This window comes from Eubalaena glacialis, chromosome 3 (genome assembly GCF_028564815.1).
Source record: "Eubalaena glacialis isolate mEubGla1 chromosome 3, mEubGla1.1.hap2.+ XY, whole genome shotgun sequence".
In the NCBI taxonomy this organism is placed as follows: domain Eukaryota; kingdom Metazoa; phylum Chordata; class Mammalia; order Artiodactyla; family Balaenidae; genus Eubalaena; species Eubalaena glacialis.
In genome coordinates, this window is record NC_083718.1 from 150,397,677 (window position 1) to 150,415,510 (window position 17,834).

At 56.4% G+C, this 17,834-nt stretch overlaps 1 protein-coding gene across 7 annotated transcripts in view; it reads left to right on the plus strand.

Annotated features, from left to right (window-relative positions):
- LRP8 (LDL receptor related protein 8) overlaps positions 1-17,834 on the plus strand; it is a 78,019-nt gene that overhangs the window by 43,219 nt on the left and 16,966 nt on the right. For 3 of the 7 annotated variants that reach the window (XM_061184194.1, XM_061184197.1, XM_061184200.1), the window contains exons 4-11: positions 1,242-1,370; positions 4,556-4,939; positions 6,147-6,269; positions 9,213-9,251; positions 10,412-10,531; positions 10,603-10,728; positions 13,784-13,958; positions 15,965-16,192. In XM_061184194.1, coding sequence (XP_061040177.1) covers positions 1,242-1,370; positions 4,556-4,939; positions 6,147-6,269; positions 9,213-9,251; positions 10,412-10,531; positions 10,603-10,728; positions 13,784-13,958; positions 15,965-16,192 — 1,324 coding nt within the window. Of the gene's footprint in view, positions 1-1,241; positions 1,371-4,555; positions 4,940-6,146; positions 6,270-7,095; positions 7,219-9,212; positions 9,252-10,411; positions 10,532-10,602; positions 10,729-13,783; positions 13,959-15,964; positions 16,193-17,834 lie in introns of all 7 variants that reach the window. The other 4 variants (XM_061184195.1, XM_061184199.1, XM_061184201.1 and 1 more) reach the window with 3 other exon arrangements.

Genomic DNA, 17,834 nt, shown 5'->3' on the forward strand with positions numbered 1-17,834 from the left:
CTCACTCGGCTCTTTACAGCTGTGTGACTAGGACCTGGTGATGGGTGCCATGTCTGGTACACAGCAGTGCTCAATAGCTACTCACTGAGGGAATAAACAAGTCCTCAGCTGCTCCGCGTGGAGAATAATAGTAGGTATCATTAGTGAGCACTGGCTGGGCGTTCTAAGTGCTTTACAGACATTAACGTAGGTGTTCGTAACAATCCTGTGGGATAGGGAATAGTATTGTCCCCACTTTATGGGCACAGAGATAAGGATTGCTGGCCAAGGTAGATAGCCAGTGAGTGACCGAGCTGAACCCGGGCAGCCAAGCTCCAGAGCCCATGGCCTCGACCTTCGTGCTGGAGGCCCCGACATAATCTTCACCCTGCTGGGTTGTTGTAAAGATTAAATGGAAGCGTCTAGCACTGTGCCTGGCACATCCTGGAGACCACTGAGTTCGGCCTCGTGTACACCCTAAAAGGCAGAGGGAGCCAGCCACGGAGGTCTGAGATGTATCTGCCTCAGCTGGGTCTGTCACGTGGGCCATTCTGGGACGCTCAAGATGAGAGCCATCCCCAGGCCTGATCAGGGTTCTCATTCTTTCTTCCAAATTGAGAATCAACCCTGGGGCTTCGAGCCCCTGATTGAGTCAGCCTCTGATTGCAGCTGCAGTAATTATAGCTATGTGGTCCCGCTGGGCCCTGCCACTCGGCGGCTGCTCTCAGCAGCGGGCTCAGCACCATCGCCAGGGGAGGGGGCTTGGAGGGAGCTGTTGGGGCCTTGGTGAGCCCTTCACATCTGCAGGTTCAGATCATGGAGTCACTGATCTGGAAGGCAAACTGAGGCCCACATGGGGCATATCTCGCCCAAGGGCACACAGCTGGAAATGGCAGAGACTCATGCAGGGCAAGGCGGCTCCACATTGCTGGAGCCTAAAGGGAAGGCTTGGAAGGGTGGAAGGTCGGGCCGGTGAGGCAGGCAGGGGTTGGCTGGATCAAGGAGGGCCTTGAGGGCCAGGGGCCAGGGGGCCATGAAAGGGTGTTAGGCAGGTCAGTGGTGGAGTCAGTTATAGGATTCAGGAAGTCTTAGGGGAAGACAGGGGCTTCTTCTCAGACGACGAAACTGAGACATGGGGCAGGAAGGCCCTGGTGGATTCCCAGGGCCTCGGGCCAGGTGGCTGGAGCCAGGCAGTAGGACCGGTTGGCACCATGCCCTGTGTCCCCCACGGCTAAGCCATGCACGTGTGTCTGTCTCCACAGCCAAGCAGGTGTGTCCCACAGAGAAGCTGAGCTGTGGACCCACCAGCCACAAGTGTGTGCCCGCTTCGTGGCGCTGTGATGGGGAGAAGGACTGCGAGAGTGGAGTGGACGAGGCCGGCTGTGCCACCTGTGAGTCCGGGGTCAGGTCCCCAGGGTTTGCCAAGCACAGTCAGGCAGCCTCGGGGAGCAGTGGCCGCTTGTGGGGAGGGGCCAGGTTCTCCAGGGGGCTTGGCAGGTGGAGAGGAAAAGGTAACGGTCAGGACACTAGTAATGGCCGGGCACTTTGGAGAGACATTCTTTTTCATCCTCACAACCACCTCACGAACAGCCATTATCATCCCCATTTGTGGGTGAGGAAACTGAGGCTCAGACGAGCGAGGAAAAGTGCCCACGGCTGAGTGATGGAACTGAGATTCAAATTCAGGTCTGGACAGCAAAATCCATGCGTTCTTAAACCACGCCTGCCTGACATCTGCTCATCCATTCCATACGTCTGTACTGATCTCTGAGCAAGGGCAGGGAGACCAGGGTGGGGACTGTAGTGAGAGATGGTGCTGGCCCGGGCCAGGGCACTGGCAGTGTCGGGGGTGGGGAGGGGGACAGATTCCTGAGGTGGGAAGGAGGACTGTTGCTAAAATCTCAGATTTGAGCCCCGGCGCCATAGGGCAGGAAGACATTCCCAGCAGCCTCGGCAGGGACAGATGGAAGTGGTCACTGGGGCAGTTCCACGTCACTGAGCTTCAAACACAGGGATTATCTCCTTCCCAGGGAGCGGGCCAGCAGGGCCTGGGCGAGTGGGGAGCACAACCCGACCGTGCATGTTTCATATTTGATGGGCACCTACTGTGTGCCAGGCCCGGAGCCAGGCTCCGAAAGGGCCGATAAGGTGACTGCTACACAGTCCTCCCTCTGGGAGCTCATGATTAACGGGGTAGACAGACTGGCTATCATTACTAGGCTGTGAGGCTGGGCTGAGATCTGGGCGATCCCTTGGGGGCTTTTGCCAAGCACTTGCCCACCACTGTCTCCCACCACCTCCCTTCATCAGCTTCTGTATTTCATCCTATCCATCCTTCCTGGCCCAGGGGAATGCCATCTCCTCTGGGGGCTTCTGAGTCACAGCACTCTAGGATTCTGAGTCTGGAGTTTGGATATGTCTGAAGCCGGAAGCATCTGGTTATGGGGGCAGATCCTGGCTGGGGCCAGCAGTTTCAAAGCCCCATTGATGGCATTGGCTCATTTCTTCAGCTGTGATAATTTTGTGGGGCCTCACTGGCCAGTGAGAATCCTCTTCCCTCCCCTACCCCCTGAAAATCAGATGTTTCCTCAGTCATCAAGGCCATCAGCCACTAATGCAGGGGGTAGGGGTAGCTCTAACAAGGGCATGTTGTGGCAGGACTGTTTCCTGTTAATTATAGGAGATAGTGGTGTTCGAAGGTCCTATGGGGCTTCTCTGCTTCAGCTCCCAACCACCAGGGGAAACAAAAAGAATTCTCCCTTCTCTCATCCCTCAGAGCTTCTTCCATTCGTGAATGCTGGGCGTGGGGGGCCCCTGGGCACAGGCCTGAGGATATAGATCTTCAAGGTGCTGTCAGCTTTGAAACCTTGGCGCGAACTCAGGATAAAGATAGCACTTCTCAGAACTCTGATCGTAATGAGTCCTCCCTCCCTGTCTGGACAGGAAGGAGGGGAGCTAATCTAGGCATCAGCTTAATCTTGAGGGGCAGACATCACAGGGTAGGGTGTGCTTTTCCCACCAATGCCCCAACATCCCAAAAGCCCAGAAAGGGAAAAAAAAAATGCATCTGTCAGAAACTTGGTAGCGCTGTCAGCAACACATGACACGAGCTGCCTACATTGTGAAACTGAAGACATCGTTCTATTTTATGTTCCCTAATGATAAGAAAGGACTTTTTCCCACCGGAAAATAAAAACACAGACTCTTCGCGCCCCCACGTGGAGAGATCTGGTGCTGCCACCACCGAGTTAACCTGTGGCCACAGCTCCTGCATCCACACCCTGCCTGGGCCCCCAGGCCTGTTCTTGGCCTCTGTGTAAGGAATGAAGGAGGGAAGGAGACCAGGTCGCTGCTCTAGAAACAGCCTGCACTCCAGGATGGGAGGAAAACGAGAAAGCCGAGATGAGTCAGAGTAGGAAGAGCCCCAAACCTGTGTTCCGGTTCCCTCATCACCGTGGACTGACTGTGTGACCCTGGGCAAATTGCTCCTCTCTCTGGGCCTCAGTTTCCCCATCTGTAAACTGGTAGTTGGGCTGGTGGTCACTAAGGCTCTCCCAGCCTCTGAGCTCAGAGCAGCCCACCAGAGAGGGGAAGCCCAGGGCCCCAGGCAGGGCCAGTGACCTGTGCCCTTAACCACTGCACATCCCTAAATTACTCCTCACACCTGGGCGTTCCTGCCTCCATCCACACCACACCCACTCACTGCAGGGAGCTCCTCTGTGCCGGGCCTTCAGAACAAAAGTGGATCAGTCTCAGAGCCCACCCCCATGCAGTTTGTGGTCATGGGGCAGACAGAGAAGGACACAAGACCCAGACACCTGAGCAGGCTGTGAAGGGCACCAGAAAGGAGAGTGGAGGTGGGTGGAAACTTGCCAAGCAGGGGAGCACGAAGTGTGTTATGAAAGAGGTAGAATTTGGGCCCTTGAAGGATGCGAACTCATCATTGCGATATACAGAGACAGTGGTGAGCAAGAGATGGGCGCCCAGCAGATGGAACAGCTTGGGCAAAGGCCGGGAGGTGGGAAAGTGTACAAATGGTCCAGTGTGTGACGTGAAGCCGGAGCATGTGTGGGAGTGAGGTGATGGGGCAGAGCAGTAGCTCCATGCTAGTGGCCTTGGATGCTAGGCCAAGGGACTTAGGATAGTTCTGGGCAAACTGGGGAGGGGGGAGGGACCTGAGCTGTGTTGTAAAGAAGCAGGTCCAGACCTTGTTCCCTGGAAGGGTCAGTGTCATGTTACATATCATTTCCTGAGAACATCACAAAGCCCTTCAAGACAGGGTGTGTTCTGCAGCCTTAGAGACTCTCCTAGTCCCACCATCCTGCTGGGAGCAGCACAGGAATTCCTACTCCCAGTGAGGCTGGGGAGGTTCATGGAGGCAAGTGTGCTGCCCCAGGTCACCCAGCATGACCCTGGCAGGACCCGGATTGGAGGCCCCCTTTGCTGTCCCCTGTTCAGCCCCCCAGCCGGGCTCATTCTGGCCCGTGGGTGAGGGTCAGGGCCCCTGTAGCGGACCAGCGGGCCGGGGCGCCGGGGATGGGGTCTGGCGGGCCGACCGGCTCTCTGTCCCGCGCAGTGTGCGCCCCGCACGAGTTCCAGTGCAGCAACCGCTCTTGCCTGGCTGCCGTGTTCGTGTGCGACGGCGACGACGACTGTGGCGACGGCAGCGACGAGCGTGGCTGCGCCGACCCGGCCTGCGGGCCCCGCGAGTTCCGCTGCGGCGGCGACGGCGGCGCCTGCATCCCCGAGCGCTGGGTCTGTGACCGCCAGTTCGACTGCGAGGACCGCTCGGACGAGGCGGCCGAGCTCTGCGGCCGCGCGGGCCCCAGGGCCACGTCCGCGCCTGCCGCCTGCGCCGCTGCCGCCCAGTTCGCCTGCCGAAGCGGCGAGTGCGTGCACCTGGGCTGGCGCTGCGACGGCGACCGCGACTGCAAGGACAAGTCGGACGAGGCCGACTGCCGTAAGCCACCTCCCCTCCGTATCGCCCAGAGCCGCGGGTGCGCGACTGTCCGTGGAGGGGCCGCGTCTCCTCGTTTCCGTGCGAGGGCTTTCTCCAGTTTCGGCGAGCGGGGGCCACTCTTCATCGCGGTGCGCGGGCCTCTCACTGTCGAGGCCTCTCCCGTTGCGAGCACAGGCTCCAGACGCGCAGGCTCAGTAGTTGTGGCTCACGGGCTTAGTTGCTCCGCGGCATGTGGGATCTTCCCAGACCAGGGCTCGAACCCTGTCGAACCAATGTCGCCAGCATTGGCAGGCAGATTCTTAACCACTGCGCCACCAGGGAAGCCCTCTCCGCGCCCTACTCTGATCCTAGTAATGTTTTAACGGTGGCAACAGGACTTGAGAAAAGTGAAGTGACTTGTGTGAGGTCACGTGGCTGCTAAGCTGCGGAGCTCAGGGTCTTCACAGGTACCTGTGACCTTCAGTAATGCTCCCCCCAACCCCATACCTCCCATCCCTGCCCTTCCCTGCCCCTCCCTGCCCCAAGCAGTCACCCAGTGGTTCCAATGCCAGACACCTTGGTACACTCAGGAAGCCCCCCACCCTGCCTACCTGCTGGGCCTGCCCATCCTTCAAGGCCTCGCCCAGATTCCTCTGATGGACCCAGCTGGGCTGCGTCTCTCCCCTGAGCTGCTGCAGGTCCCTGGCGCCCTCTCTCACAGCACATCCACACTGCGATGCCCTCGTTGCTCGCCCCTCAGCCCCACTGTGCACCCTTGAGCTCCTAGAGGATGGGGAGGCTCTTAGTAATCTCTGTGTTCCCCACCCCTGCATAGCACCGCACACACACTGGGCACTCAGGAGGGGTTTGCTGAAGGGATGAGGTCATTAAGTAATGAGCACGGAGACTCCAAAGAAGACCACGTGTCTGTTTGGGGGGGTGGCCCTGGGGAGAGACAGTGGAGTGGGAAACAGGAGACCTGAGTTGTAGTCCTGCCTTTGCCAGCCAGAGTGCTGTGTGACCCTGGGTGAGCCTTCCCCCTCTCTGAGCTTCAGTCTCCCCATTTTGTGCCTTGGCCAGGTGTCCTCCGAAGACTCCCAAGCTCAGCGACCGGTTCTGTTTTTGCCAGGGGTGGATATGGAGTGGGGGTGAGGGTGGAGGTTGGGGGAGGAGAGCTGTCCCAGCACCACAACGGCCCTGACTCTCTCGCCTTGCCCTCTCCTGGCAGCGCTGGGCACCTGCCGTGGAGACGAGTTCCAGTGTGGGGATGGGACTTGTGTCCCTGCCATCAAGCGCTGCAACCAGGAACAGGACTGTCCAGACAGGAGTGATGAAGCTGGCTGCCTGCAGGGTGCGTGTGGTCAGCGGCAAAGGGGCAGCATCCTCTGAGGCGAATGTCTGAGCTCCTCCCCCTGGCTCCGTAGAGAGCAGCGAGGGAGACATCACCCCTTGGTCTCTAAGATGCATCTTCCCTCAGAGCACTACTTGCCCCTAAACCACACAGATCCCCTTCCTGGGGTCCTAGTGGCACTAGAACTGGATTTTTAAGGACTTTGCAAAAGCTGAAAGAGGCCTAGGGGGAGGGGACATGAAGGCACTGCAGGAAGTCCAGCCCCCACCATTTGTCCACATCTACGCCTCCAAGCAGCCTCCCTCACTGGTTCCCAGACTGAGCAGAGGCTGAGTCCCGCTTCCCAGGGAGGCCCCTTAATTCTCAGACGGCTCTGCGGTCATCACCCTGCAGCAGCAGGGACCCTGACCCACTGGTCATCTGGAGAAATGGATCAGTGATTGGGCAGTGACGTGGCCTCCTCTGTCTAGGACACTTGGAGCATAGGTCCCCCTCAGGAGATGGTCAGTGCAGCCGCCAGGGTCTCTGTAGAGCTGCTGCTTTTCCCTCCAAGTTCCCTAATACTGACAGATCAGACACAGACCCCCATGCCCTGCCCACCTAGATGATGCTTGGGTATCCCGATTATCCCTGGGGTCCTGTCCTTCTGTGAGCAGAGCTCCCACTGGCCCTGTATTCAGCTGTCTGTCCTGGGTCACTTTCTGGAGACCAGCGGGGGCTGGGGCTGGAGCTGGAGCTCTTCTCACCTCCCATGGGCCCAGCCCACCCCAGCCCTCCCTGCCCAAGGTCTCACAGGTGCTGTCCACTCTCTTGTCCGGCCCGACAGAGTCAACATGTGAGGGTCCCCGCAGATTTCAGTGTAAGAGTGGCGAGTGCGTGGACGGCGGGAAAGTGTGTGATGCTCAGAGGGACTGCCGGGACTGGTCAGATGAGCCTCTGAAAGAGTGTGGTACAGTACCTGTCTCCGTCCGACTGCTGGACTAACCCTCCCTGCCACGCCCCCTCCTGGCCCTCGGCCCTCGGCCCTCGCCTGCCCCTCTGCACACATTCTGATCTGACCCTCTCTCTGGACTCGTGTGCTGTCCCGTGGTCTCAGACGGGGCTCTTTGCCTTTGGGGCCTCTTGTTCTGCTACTCTGCGAATCGAAGGGCCTTTCCTTTCCAGATGCTCAGAAATTATGCTTCCTCTCACAAATGCAGCCTCTCCTCACTTCTTCCAGATTCAGACCTCTGAGTGTGTGCTCACTCTGGAACTTTCTCTCTTCCTCATTATTTTTGCCCTGCCGACCTAGCCAGGGCACTGGCCTCCGAGGCCTTCCAGCCCCCTGCAGGAGACCCTGCAGAGGAAGAGGTGGGGAACAGCAGGCAGTGGGCAGACGAGGCACATCTGAAGGCCACTGGGCTCAGGCCAGGCCTGGATGAGCATAGGGCAGACCCAGCAGCAGAGGGTGGCACCATCCTGAGCCCTGAGGAGCTTTCTGGGAGACCAGACTCACAGGCTGGACATGAGTTAGGAGTGGAAAGAGGCGGCTGTCCTGATGGCCAGAGCTGTAGGGGTGGGTTCCAGGCTAAAAAGAACAGGAGAGTCTGGACTGTAGGTGGGCGGGCATCCTAGAGAGCACGCAGGAAACCCAGCGTGGGCTCCAGGAAGGTTCATTTCTGAGGTCAGGGAACAGAGAATTCCTTGGGGGACAGAGCCTAGGTCAGACCCTCCCTCCCCTCCCCTCCTGGCAGACCCTTTTCCACCCAGTACCTCCCCTCCTGGGCCCTCAGAGGAGCTTCATCCCCTGGAGCTCCCAGGAATAGCACGTTTCTACCCCTATTGAAGATTAAGAAATTGATTTCCGAAGGAAGAGTAGCTGGGTGAAGGTCACTCGGCCTCCACCTGAGCTTGCAGGTGACAGACTCCCCCCAGGCCCTGCCATGGAAAGTCCCAGAAGAAGGAAGTTACGGAAAAGAGGATAAGGAAGCAGGAGCAGCTGAGCCTAGCCACTGCCCCCTGCCCCCCACCCACAGACTACTAACCTGCTAAACTCTCTTCTCTCTTGTCTTTTGCATGACACACCAAAGAGACGTATGTACGCATGTGTTTGTGTCTCTGTGCTGGTGAGAGGCCAGTGTCTGTACCCATGGCTCCTTCTCTGAGGAAGGCAAGGGAATTGCATCACGTATCTCTGTGCGGCTCCCACGTCTGTGTGAATGTGCCTGCCTGTGCACGTAAGCTGGCGTGTGTGTGTGCATGCAGGTGTGTGCATGCAGGTGTGTGCATGCAGGTGGGCATGCGTGCTGGGAGAAGGGCACTGCCCCTTCCTTCAACAGGGGATCTCAAATGCTCCTCAGGCCTCTCTGGGCCACCTTCCCCTCTCCCCACCCTGCAGGCCCCCCAGCAGAATCACCTCCAGGGTAGGTAGAATTAGGAAGGCCCGGAGACTCCCCTCAGCCTCTGCCTCAGCGCTGGCCTTCCAGGGAAGGGTTGACGGAGATAGACAGCTCGGGACCCACTACCCATTCTCTGACCCCGACTCACCTCAGCCCTGGAGGACTCAGTTCCTTGGTCTTTCATCGAAGCCTGAGTCGCGTGGAGCTCTCCCCTCTCCCCTTTCGGAGCCATCCTACATGTGCCCCTCCACCCCGTGCTCGGTAAACACAATGGTTGAGCTGCTCCTCCTGCAGAAGGAGGGGTAGGAAGTGAGTGACGCGTGACTGAGGCCGTGAGTGAGCGGGTGAACAAATGAATGGACGGGAGGGAATAGTGTGGTATGGGAGAGGTCAAGGAGGGCTTGGAGTGACAGAAAGAGTCCTGGAGGGTGGTGCCCTACAGAGACCACCGCAAAGCTACCACAGCTCAGCCCACCCTGAGGGGTTGGGGCTTCCCAGGGCTGGGCCTGGCTGAGTCACCCCCAGGCCCCCGAGTCATGGGGTTGCCATGGTCTTCTTCTTTCAGTTCTGCCAACATCCCAGAGAAACAGGAGGCGGCCCAGGGGTAAAGAGGAGCATTCCCTAAGCATGGCTCAGGCTGGAGGTGGGGCACCACAGCTGTGCATGGCCTGGGGTGGGCAGCTCAGACCAGCTGTGTGCATGGCCCTGGCTGGCCTGGCACAGCTCTGCCTGGCTTGGCTGGAGTGGTGGGGCGTGGGCCTGATGGGCAGAGGGTGGCATGGCACCTTCCCTGGCTGGCAGAATTAACCCTCTGTGGTTCTATAGCCCAGAAGATGCTGTGAGAACTTGGTGAGCCTTGGTCCTGGCCTCCCTGACCTCCGCTAGGACCCTGCCAGGAGGTGGTAAGGGAGTGGAGGACGGGGGAACCAGATGACCTCCTGGCATCCCTTCATCCCTTGCAGCAGTTGCTAATATTGGGACCAGGCCTGTGACTAAGTGTAGGAATAGGGACAGGTGCTGAAATGAGAGGAGGTGAGAAAAATCCACCGTAGTTCATGGTGGGAGAGAACTGACTTAGCAACAGCTCCGTGGAGAAAGAGGCCTGGCAGTCTTAGATAACCACAAGCTCAGTAGTGGGCAGCCCTTGTTGTTCAGACTCCTCTGGGTGGCAGACTAGCTCTGGGCCCTGCCGGAGAAGGACACAGACAGATGGAGTGCATCCAGAGAAAGGCACTTGAATGGCGGGGGACCAGGAATCGGGGCTTTAAGGAGATTCTGAGGGAGCCATTGGACTCTGGCCAACCCCACACAGAGCCAGCTGCCTCAGGAGGGAAGCAGGCTTCCCGAGGCTGGAGGTGTTTAAGCAAGGGCATTTCGGAAGGGATTCTTGGGGTACCTGAGGGTTGGACGTGGTACCTGCAGGCACCTTCAACTCTGAGGTCACGAGGAAGGAGGAGCCATAAGAAACGTGTTTGTGAAAGGAAAGACCTTAGGCAGCCTAGCTGCCTTCAGCCTGGTGGTGGACAGAGCCCTGGCCTGGGAGGCAAAGGACCCGAGTTCTGGTTCCACTGTGTCCTGTCTATGTGACCTGGCCCTCTCTGAGCCTCCTCTTGCCCAGTCACCTGGCTAATGAGGCTGAGGCTCAGTGAGGCTCTGGGGGAAGCTCGCTGCCCTGAGTCTCTGCTTCAGCTCTAGGCCCATCCCTGTCCTGCCCCCAACCCAATCTGAGCTCCTGGACCCTCAGGAGCCCACGTCCCTCCCCAGGGCTGAACGAGTGTCTGCACAACAATGGCGGCTGTTCCCACATCTGCACCGACCTCAAGATCGGCTTTGAGTGCACGTGCCCATCGGGCTACCGGCTCCTGGACCAGAAGACCTGTGGTGGTGAGACCCTCCCCGAGCCCCTCAAGGAGGCCGCTCCTCCTGCCAGTTCTGACCTCTGCTCCTCCCCACAGACATTGACGAGTGTGAGGACCCAGACGCCTGCAGCCAGATCTGTGTCAATTACAAGGGCTACTTTAAGTGCGAGTGCCACCCTGGCTACGAGATGGACACCCTGACCAAGAACTGCAAGGCCGTCGGTATGGACACCACAAGGTGGGGGGCAAGGGAGCAGCTCTGAGGGAGTCCAGGAAGCAGTGTGCTTCACATACGTGAGGAGCAGGTGTGCACACCTGCGTATACACACACAGATGGCAGGTTGCACACACGGTGCTCAGAGTGTAAATATTCAGCACGCACACGATGCACTGTGCGTGAACACCCACACAGACACTGCACAGCGCCACCCGGTACAGCCCACAGAGTCTGCACTCGCACGACACACAGTGCCAGACGCGGGCTGGACCGTGCTGGCTACACACGGCACGGGCAGCCCACACAAAGAGCAGGCCATGTGCAGACCTAACGTTGACCGTCAGGTCAGCCAACGGAATTCACTTGTTTTATTCAGTTCTTTTCACTGAACACCTAACATTGTTGTAGGCACTAGGGATTCAGCAGTAAGCAAAACAGACATGAATCCCTGTCTATCCTCATGGGACTTACACTCTAGTTGGTGAGACAGACAAGAAATCAGAAAAATAAATACAGTGCATGGTAGATGGTGATGAGGGTTCAGAAGAAATATAAAGTAGAGGAGTTATAGTTTTCGATAGAGTGGTCAGGAAAGCCCTCACTGAGAAGGTGACATTTGAATAAAGACCTGAAGGAGATGAAGGAGTGAGCCATGCATTACCTGCAGGAACCAAAGGCAGCAGCATGCCTGCTGTGTTCAGATAAGAACGAGGAAGCCAGGGCAGCCAGGGCAAGGAGCATAGGAGATGAAGTCGAAGAGGTGACTTGGCGGCAGATCACAAAGGCCTTCGAGACCATTCTAAGGGCTGACCCTTGGTTTCACTGTCAGTCACGGGGAAGGAAGCCTTTGTGGGTTCAGAGTAGAGGGACAGGGTGTGCCTTACATTTTAACCGACTTCCTCTGGCTGCTGTGTTGGGAATAGGCTGTGTTGGGAATAGACCGTCGGGGGCAGGGGAGGAAGTGGGGGAACTGCTGCAGAGGTCCTTGCAGTCAGCCAGGAGAGAGGTGATGGTGGCTTGGATCAGGACCTTGCATGGGAATAATGAGAAGTGGACAGTATGAAAGTATGAATATATTTTGAAGGTCAGGATTTATTTTGAAGCAACAGGATTTGCTTATGAATTAAATGTAGGATGTGAAAGAAAAAAAAGGAGTCAAAGATGAACCCAAGGTTTTTGACGAACTAACTGGAAAAATAGGATTGCTATTTATGGAGTTGGGAAAGTTGGGTGAGAAAAGCAGGTTTGGGAGAATATTAGATTGATTTGGACATGTTAAATTTAACAAAACTGTTTAGACATCTAAGCAAAGTATTGTGTAGGCTGTTGGATATATGAACCTGGAGTTCAGATGCACAAATATAATACCCATTCTATAGGTTATAACAACACAGCAGCTACAATAATTGACATGTAGCCCGTAAACCCAAAACATATACCACCCAAACTGCACAATGTACAGCACATACATTAGCACATCACATGTAACATGCAACCTGTTCTTACTCCCACATGGGAGAGGTGTGACACAGAACAGGGATTACATACGTGCAGTGGAGACAACATACAATGGCCCATGTATACACAAACCCCTACGTGTGAATATCTAAAGTGCAGTTACACAAAAACTCAAATCATAAACACACAGGGTTCCTGTCACAGTCCCAGCTCTCAGTAAAAATCACCTCAAGGTACCCTGGAACCCAGCTCCTGCCCTCAGGAAGATGAAGTGTCTTTGCTCTCATTTTGAGGTGAGGAAAATCACAGTTTGTCAGTGGCGGAGCTGGGCCTTGAATCCAGCTTTCCCCCTTTCTCCTTGCGCTTAGACCTCTATTTTTCCATGGTATCTTGTTTGTCCCACACCTTCCCTGTCACCCCAACCCTGCTTTGAAATAATCTCCATCACTACACACAGGTCGCACACCCAGCCCCAGGCCCCACCTGGCTCTGTGCTGGTCCTACCCTGTCCCCAGGGAGCACAGATGGACAGTGAGGAACCAGGTGGCCTGCAGAAGTGTCAGCTGGAAAACAAGAGGGGGAGAAGGTACAGGCAGCTCCGGGGGCAGGTGTTGCCATGCAGTATTGCAGGTGCCTGAGAGTGGCCCGTTCCATCTGAAAACAGGCTGGAGGAGTGGCGGCCTGTGCGAAGTGCTAGGCCCTCATAGGCCTGGGGGACAGTGACCCTTCCCATGGAGTAGCCAGGAATGTCTAGCTCACTGAAGATCTTCCTAAAATCTAATCCTAAGTCTAAAAATGGGTTTGTGTATACACAGGAAGTTGTGTGTTGTCCCTTTGCACGTATATAATCTGTGTCATATTATACACATCCCACCCCTGCTATTGGCTCAGAATAAAGTGCAAACTCTTCCCCTGGACCACAGGATCCTTTGTGATCTGGTCCCTGCCAGCATCTGCAGATTCACCTCTTGCCAATACACTCTGTATAAACTAAAGACTCACAACGTCCTCCTTGAATCTCCTCCCTCGAGTGTCACCCCTAGCCCTGAGGTCCGTGCTCCATTCTGCAGCCTCAGTCATCTTTCTAAATCATTTAACGCTCATGTTGCCCCTTCTTGAACACTGCAGTGGGGCCCAAGCAGAGGAGGTGGCAGCTGCTGGGGAGAAATGCATTCTAGATAGAGGGACAGCTTGAGCAAAGGCCCCGAGGCAGCAAAGCTTTGCCGTGGCGAGGTGATGACAGGTAGTCTGGTGGCCGGAATCAAGGTGTTAGCGGGGTGAGTGATGAGGCTGGACAGGGAGCTGGGGTCATGCTGCGGAAGGCCTTCCGTGCAGGCCAGAGGAAATGGGGAGTCATCAAAGATTTGGGGGGAGTTTGTGTCCGATAAAAAGAATAAAAATCCCCCTGTTACACGTGGTGATTTGCATCTTATGCTTTTTGTACCCATCATTTCACCTGCTTCTTTAACCTGTGAGGTAGGAGTCGTCACCACTTTTTACAGGAAATGAGGAGTCCCCCAGCAAACCAGTGGCAGAGCCTTGGTCTCCAGATCCCCCGCCTCTTACACTGACCCTTTCCCTCTCAACCCCCCTGCATGGCAGCTGGCAGAAGCCCGTCCCTAATCTTCACCAACCGGCACGAAGTGCGGAGGATAGACCTGGTGAAGCGGGACTACTCGCGTCTCATCCCCATGCTCAAGAACGTCGTGGCGCTGGACGTCGAAGTTGCCACCAATCGCATCTACTGGTGTGACCTCTCCTACCGCAAGATCTACAGGTGAGTCGAGGCCTGGGTCCTGCAGCCAGACCTGGGGGGGTGCTGGGGCCAACAGAGGAGGAGAGGAAGGGTGGCCTCTGCACCCCTTCTGCCTCTATATTTCCCCAGGACAGAGATGGGGCTTAGAAAGGCACGCGGGTTCGCAGTGGTTGTGGAACTGCCAGGACTTCTCCACCTGTTGGGCCTTCCGGAGCTGAGGGCTTGGATGGGCGAGCAGCTTTGAGCCCCACACATGGGGGCTTTGACTGACCTCTGGTGGCCTGATGGGGCAGTGCGAGACACAGGAAATGTTCAGCCAGGGCGGAAAGGAAGCAGCCTCTGGGCTTTGGTAGGGATTTTCAGAGCAGCTCACATATATGTGTGTTGGATGCTGGGGACTCAAAGATGACTCAGACCTGGTCCTGCCTGGAGGATCCCACTCAGAGCATAGCGACATCCATTGTGATGATCATGAGGGAAAAGTATAGAGGAGGCCTCTGACCCAATATGGCGGTCAAGGAAGTCTTCCTGGGTGGCACTACCTGCAGTCCAGCCCTTCACACCACAGTCAGTGGACTCTGGCGCTTGGGAAGGCTCCTTGCACACACAAGGAGGTTCTCTCCTAGGAGCCTCTGCATGCCCAGGCCCCCTTTCTTTGTCCTGAGATCCACTTGGCAGGACTGCCGATGACCAGGCACTGGGCGTACTGTTGAACGAATGGTGGATGGATGGATGCTGTTCACTGACAACTCGATGCCTATCACACCCCAGCACACACAGACACACTCACACTCGCACACCCAGAACCAGCTTGAGCAGTGCCTGTCCAATGGTTGTGACGGAAAGAGGCAGGATTTGATGATGCCCTGGGTATGGAGCTGTGGGAGGAGGAGTCAAAATGAATTCCCAGGTTCATTTTGGGAGTTTCAGTTTCCGGCTTGGGAGGTTTCGTGGACGGTGGTACCGTCCTCTGAGATGGGAGCAGGGGAGGAGTTTCGGGTGGGGGGTAGGCAGTCTGTCTGTGTGGCTGAGAGGAGGGGAATGGGGATGAACAGTTTGGGATGTGTTGAGTTCAAGGTGTCCATGGGATGTCCGACGGGGGCCAGTTGGCTTTATAGTCTGGAACTTAGACAGTTGTCTGGATCAGAGGGTCAGAGCTGTGGATGGCCGTGGGCACTGTGGAACTAATCACCCGAAGAGAGGGTATGTGGAGAGGAAAACCTTGGGAAATAAAGCATTTGGGAGAGAGAAAGCCCTGCTAATTTTGCCTCCTGAGTGTCTGCTGTATTGTGGCCCCTTCTGTCCATTCTTACTGCCTCAGCCCTTCTGCACACCCTCTTCGTCTCTCACCTGGATGCGGTCACAGCCTCCTAACTGGTCTCCCTGCCTTCATTCCCTCCTCCAATCCCTCGCATATTCTGCAGGTGCCATAGTGATCTAACATGCCTATCTGGCCATGTCCTCCGACCTGTTCAGTTACCCCTCCACAGTGAAATCCTGAGCCTTTAGCGTGGCATGCAGAGCCCGTCAGGATGTGGCCCCTGCCTACACTTACTTCCTGTCTTACACCCCACCTACCCCACTCCACCCTCACTGGATCTTTCACTGTTCCAGAACACACACCTCGGCACTGCACATGCTGTTCCCTCTGCCTTCTGTTCTTTGTGTTCCTGACAAACTGGTCCTTCAGGGCTCAACTACAAGGCCTTCTCCAGCCCTCCAGAGTGATGTAGTCTCCATTTCTCTGCTGCTATAGCCTCTGATACTTTCCTTAATCACAGTGTATTGGTGTAATTATCTGGCTGTAAATTTCTGTCCCTACTAAACTGAGCTCCTCCAGGCCAGAGACTGTGGCTGACTTGAGCCTGTATCCTTACCCTGGTGGCCCAGGGAATGTGTTGAATGGAAATTAGCCAAGTTCCTCTCCAATGCACTGCTGTGGCCCAGAGGGAAGAGAGAGGGGAAGGGCAGCTCCAGATGGGCCCGGGGGTGGCACACCTGCCCATGCCAGCCCTGGTTGCTCCTAGCGCCTACATGGACAAAGCCAGCGACCCGACAGAGCAGGAGGTCCTCATTGATGAGCAGCTGCACTCTCCAGAGGGCCTGGCAGTGGACTGGGTCCACAAGCACATCTACTGGACCGACTCGGGCAACAAGACCATCTCAGTGGCCACAGTTGATGGCGGACGCCGCTGCACTCTCTTCAGCCGTGACCTCAGTGAACCCCGGGCCATTGCCGTCGACCCCCTGCGAGGGTGAGTGTTCCCACCCCAAATTGCCCTAGGCGCTCAGTCCTCATGTGTCTGTCACAAGAGCTACCTTGAGGGCTTTGGAAGGCCCTGGGCCACCCAGACACAAGCCATAGGGAAGAAAGTCCATGCGGGCCCCTCAGCTTGTGAACCCCTGACCAAGGGTCCCTTGCACGTTGGTCGCCAGGGCGCTCCCAGGACTCTGCCACTCTCTCACCATATCATAGAACCAGAGCATCTCAGAGCCGAGTAGGGCTCTAGAAATTGCCTGATAGATGCTCCTGGGGCAGGAAGTCTTCCCTCAGGCTGCTGCGCGCTGCAGGTGGGCATCTGGCGACTGCTCACACTTCCAGAGACAGGAGCTTGTTACTTCTCATACAGCCTGTTTCATTTTGGGGCAGGTCTGCCCATTAGAAAGTATTCTTTTGTTTGTTTCTTTCTCATATTTCCATATCTGCCTCTCTTGGACTTCCTCCATTGGCCTCCGGAGTTACCTGTAGCATGTCTACTCCCTGCCCTGCAGGACAGCCAGCAAGATCTGAGGACTGAGATTACTGGGTCAGCTCTGCTCCAGCCTGCCCACCTCCATCCCCATCCCTGTGGCCCACAGTCTCTGGGCCCCTCACCACCCAGGCTGCCCTGCTCTGGCCATGCCTCCATATCAGGGGTAGGGATTCTGAACAGAGCAGGACTCCCTCCCGCCCTCCCTCCCTCAGTGGGGATGTCCTGAGATGGCATGGTTTTTAAGCGGCTGCATCATATTATGTTTACCAGGATCACCAGCTTCTTCCTACTGCTGTTTCCTTAATTGTTAAGCAAGGATAAGAAAACCCTCTTCTTCCAGTGAGGGCAGCTGGGGGTGAGGCTGGCCACCTGAGGGTGTGCGTGGCCTTGGGAAGTGACCGACAGCTGCCGCTTAATAGGCACGCACAGGTGCATCCAGCACAGTGCCAGGCACTCTGCAGACAACTGAGTCACCTCATTTAACCCCCACCTCAACCCTGTTCTCTGTCTGCTATCACACAGACCTGGGGCTGCACCTGCCATGTCCCCCAAACCATATAGTTACACCCAGCCCATTCCTGGTCCATTGTGGCTTGGTCTGGGTCCCTCCAGGAAACCCACTGCACACTCATTTTAAGATAATTTAAGGCCGGTTAATAAAGGAGCGGGTAAGGTCTAATGCACTATCCTGGACTAGTAACAGGTAACAGGCCTGAGGGGCAGGAGCAGGGAGGGTTACCCGGGTTGGGAAGGAAAGAGTGGGGTAGAGAGGGTCACCTTTAGGGCATTAGCCAGCTGGAGGCACCTTTGTAGGGGGGAGTTAGGGGAATAGACATCCTGACCTCAGTCTCTCCCCTTCCCCCTCCGATATTTTGCTGAATACAACTGGAAGCCAGACGGCTAGGGAGCCGAGCCCATTGATGTGGTTCCCACATGCGCCAGCCTTTTGGTATACAAAGCAGAATGGCAATGGGATTCAAAGTGGCAAATGGAAGGGATCCAGAACAACCACGCAGCCCCCTAGCCTGGAGCCAGCCTTGGCTTGACACCAGGTTTCAGCAGAGGCATTTTGGGGAGGATTAAGCACGCGGGCTTTAGAGTCCAACTTAATTTGAACTTAAATTTGAAGCCTGGCTTTACTACT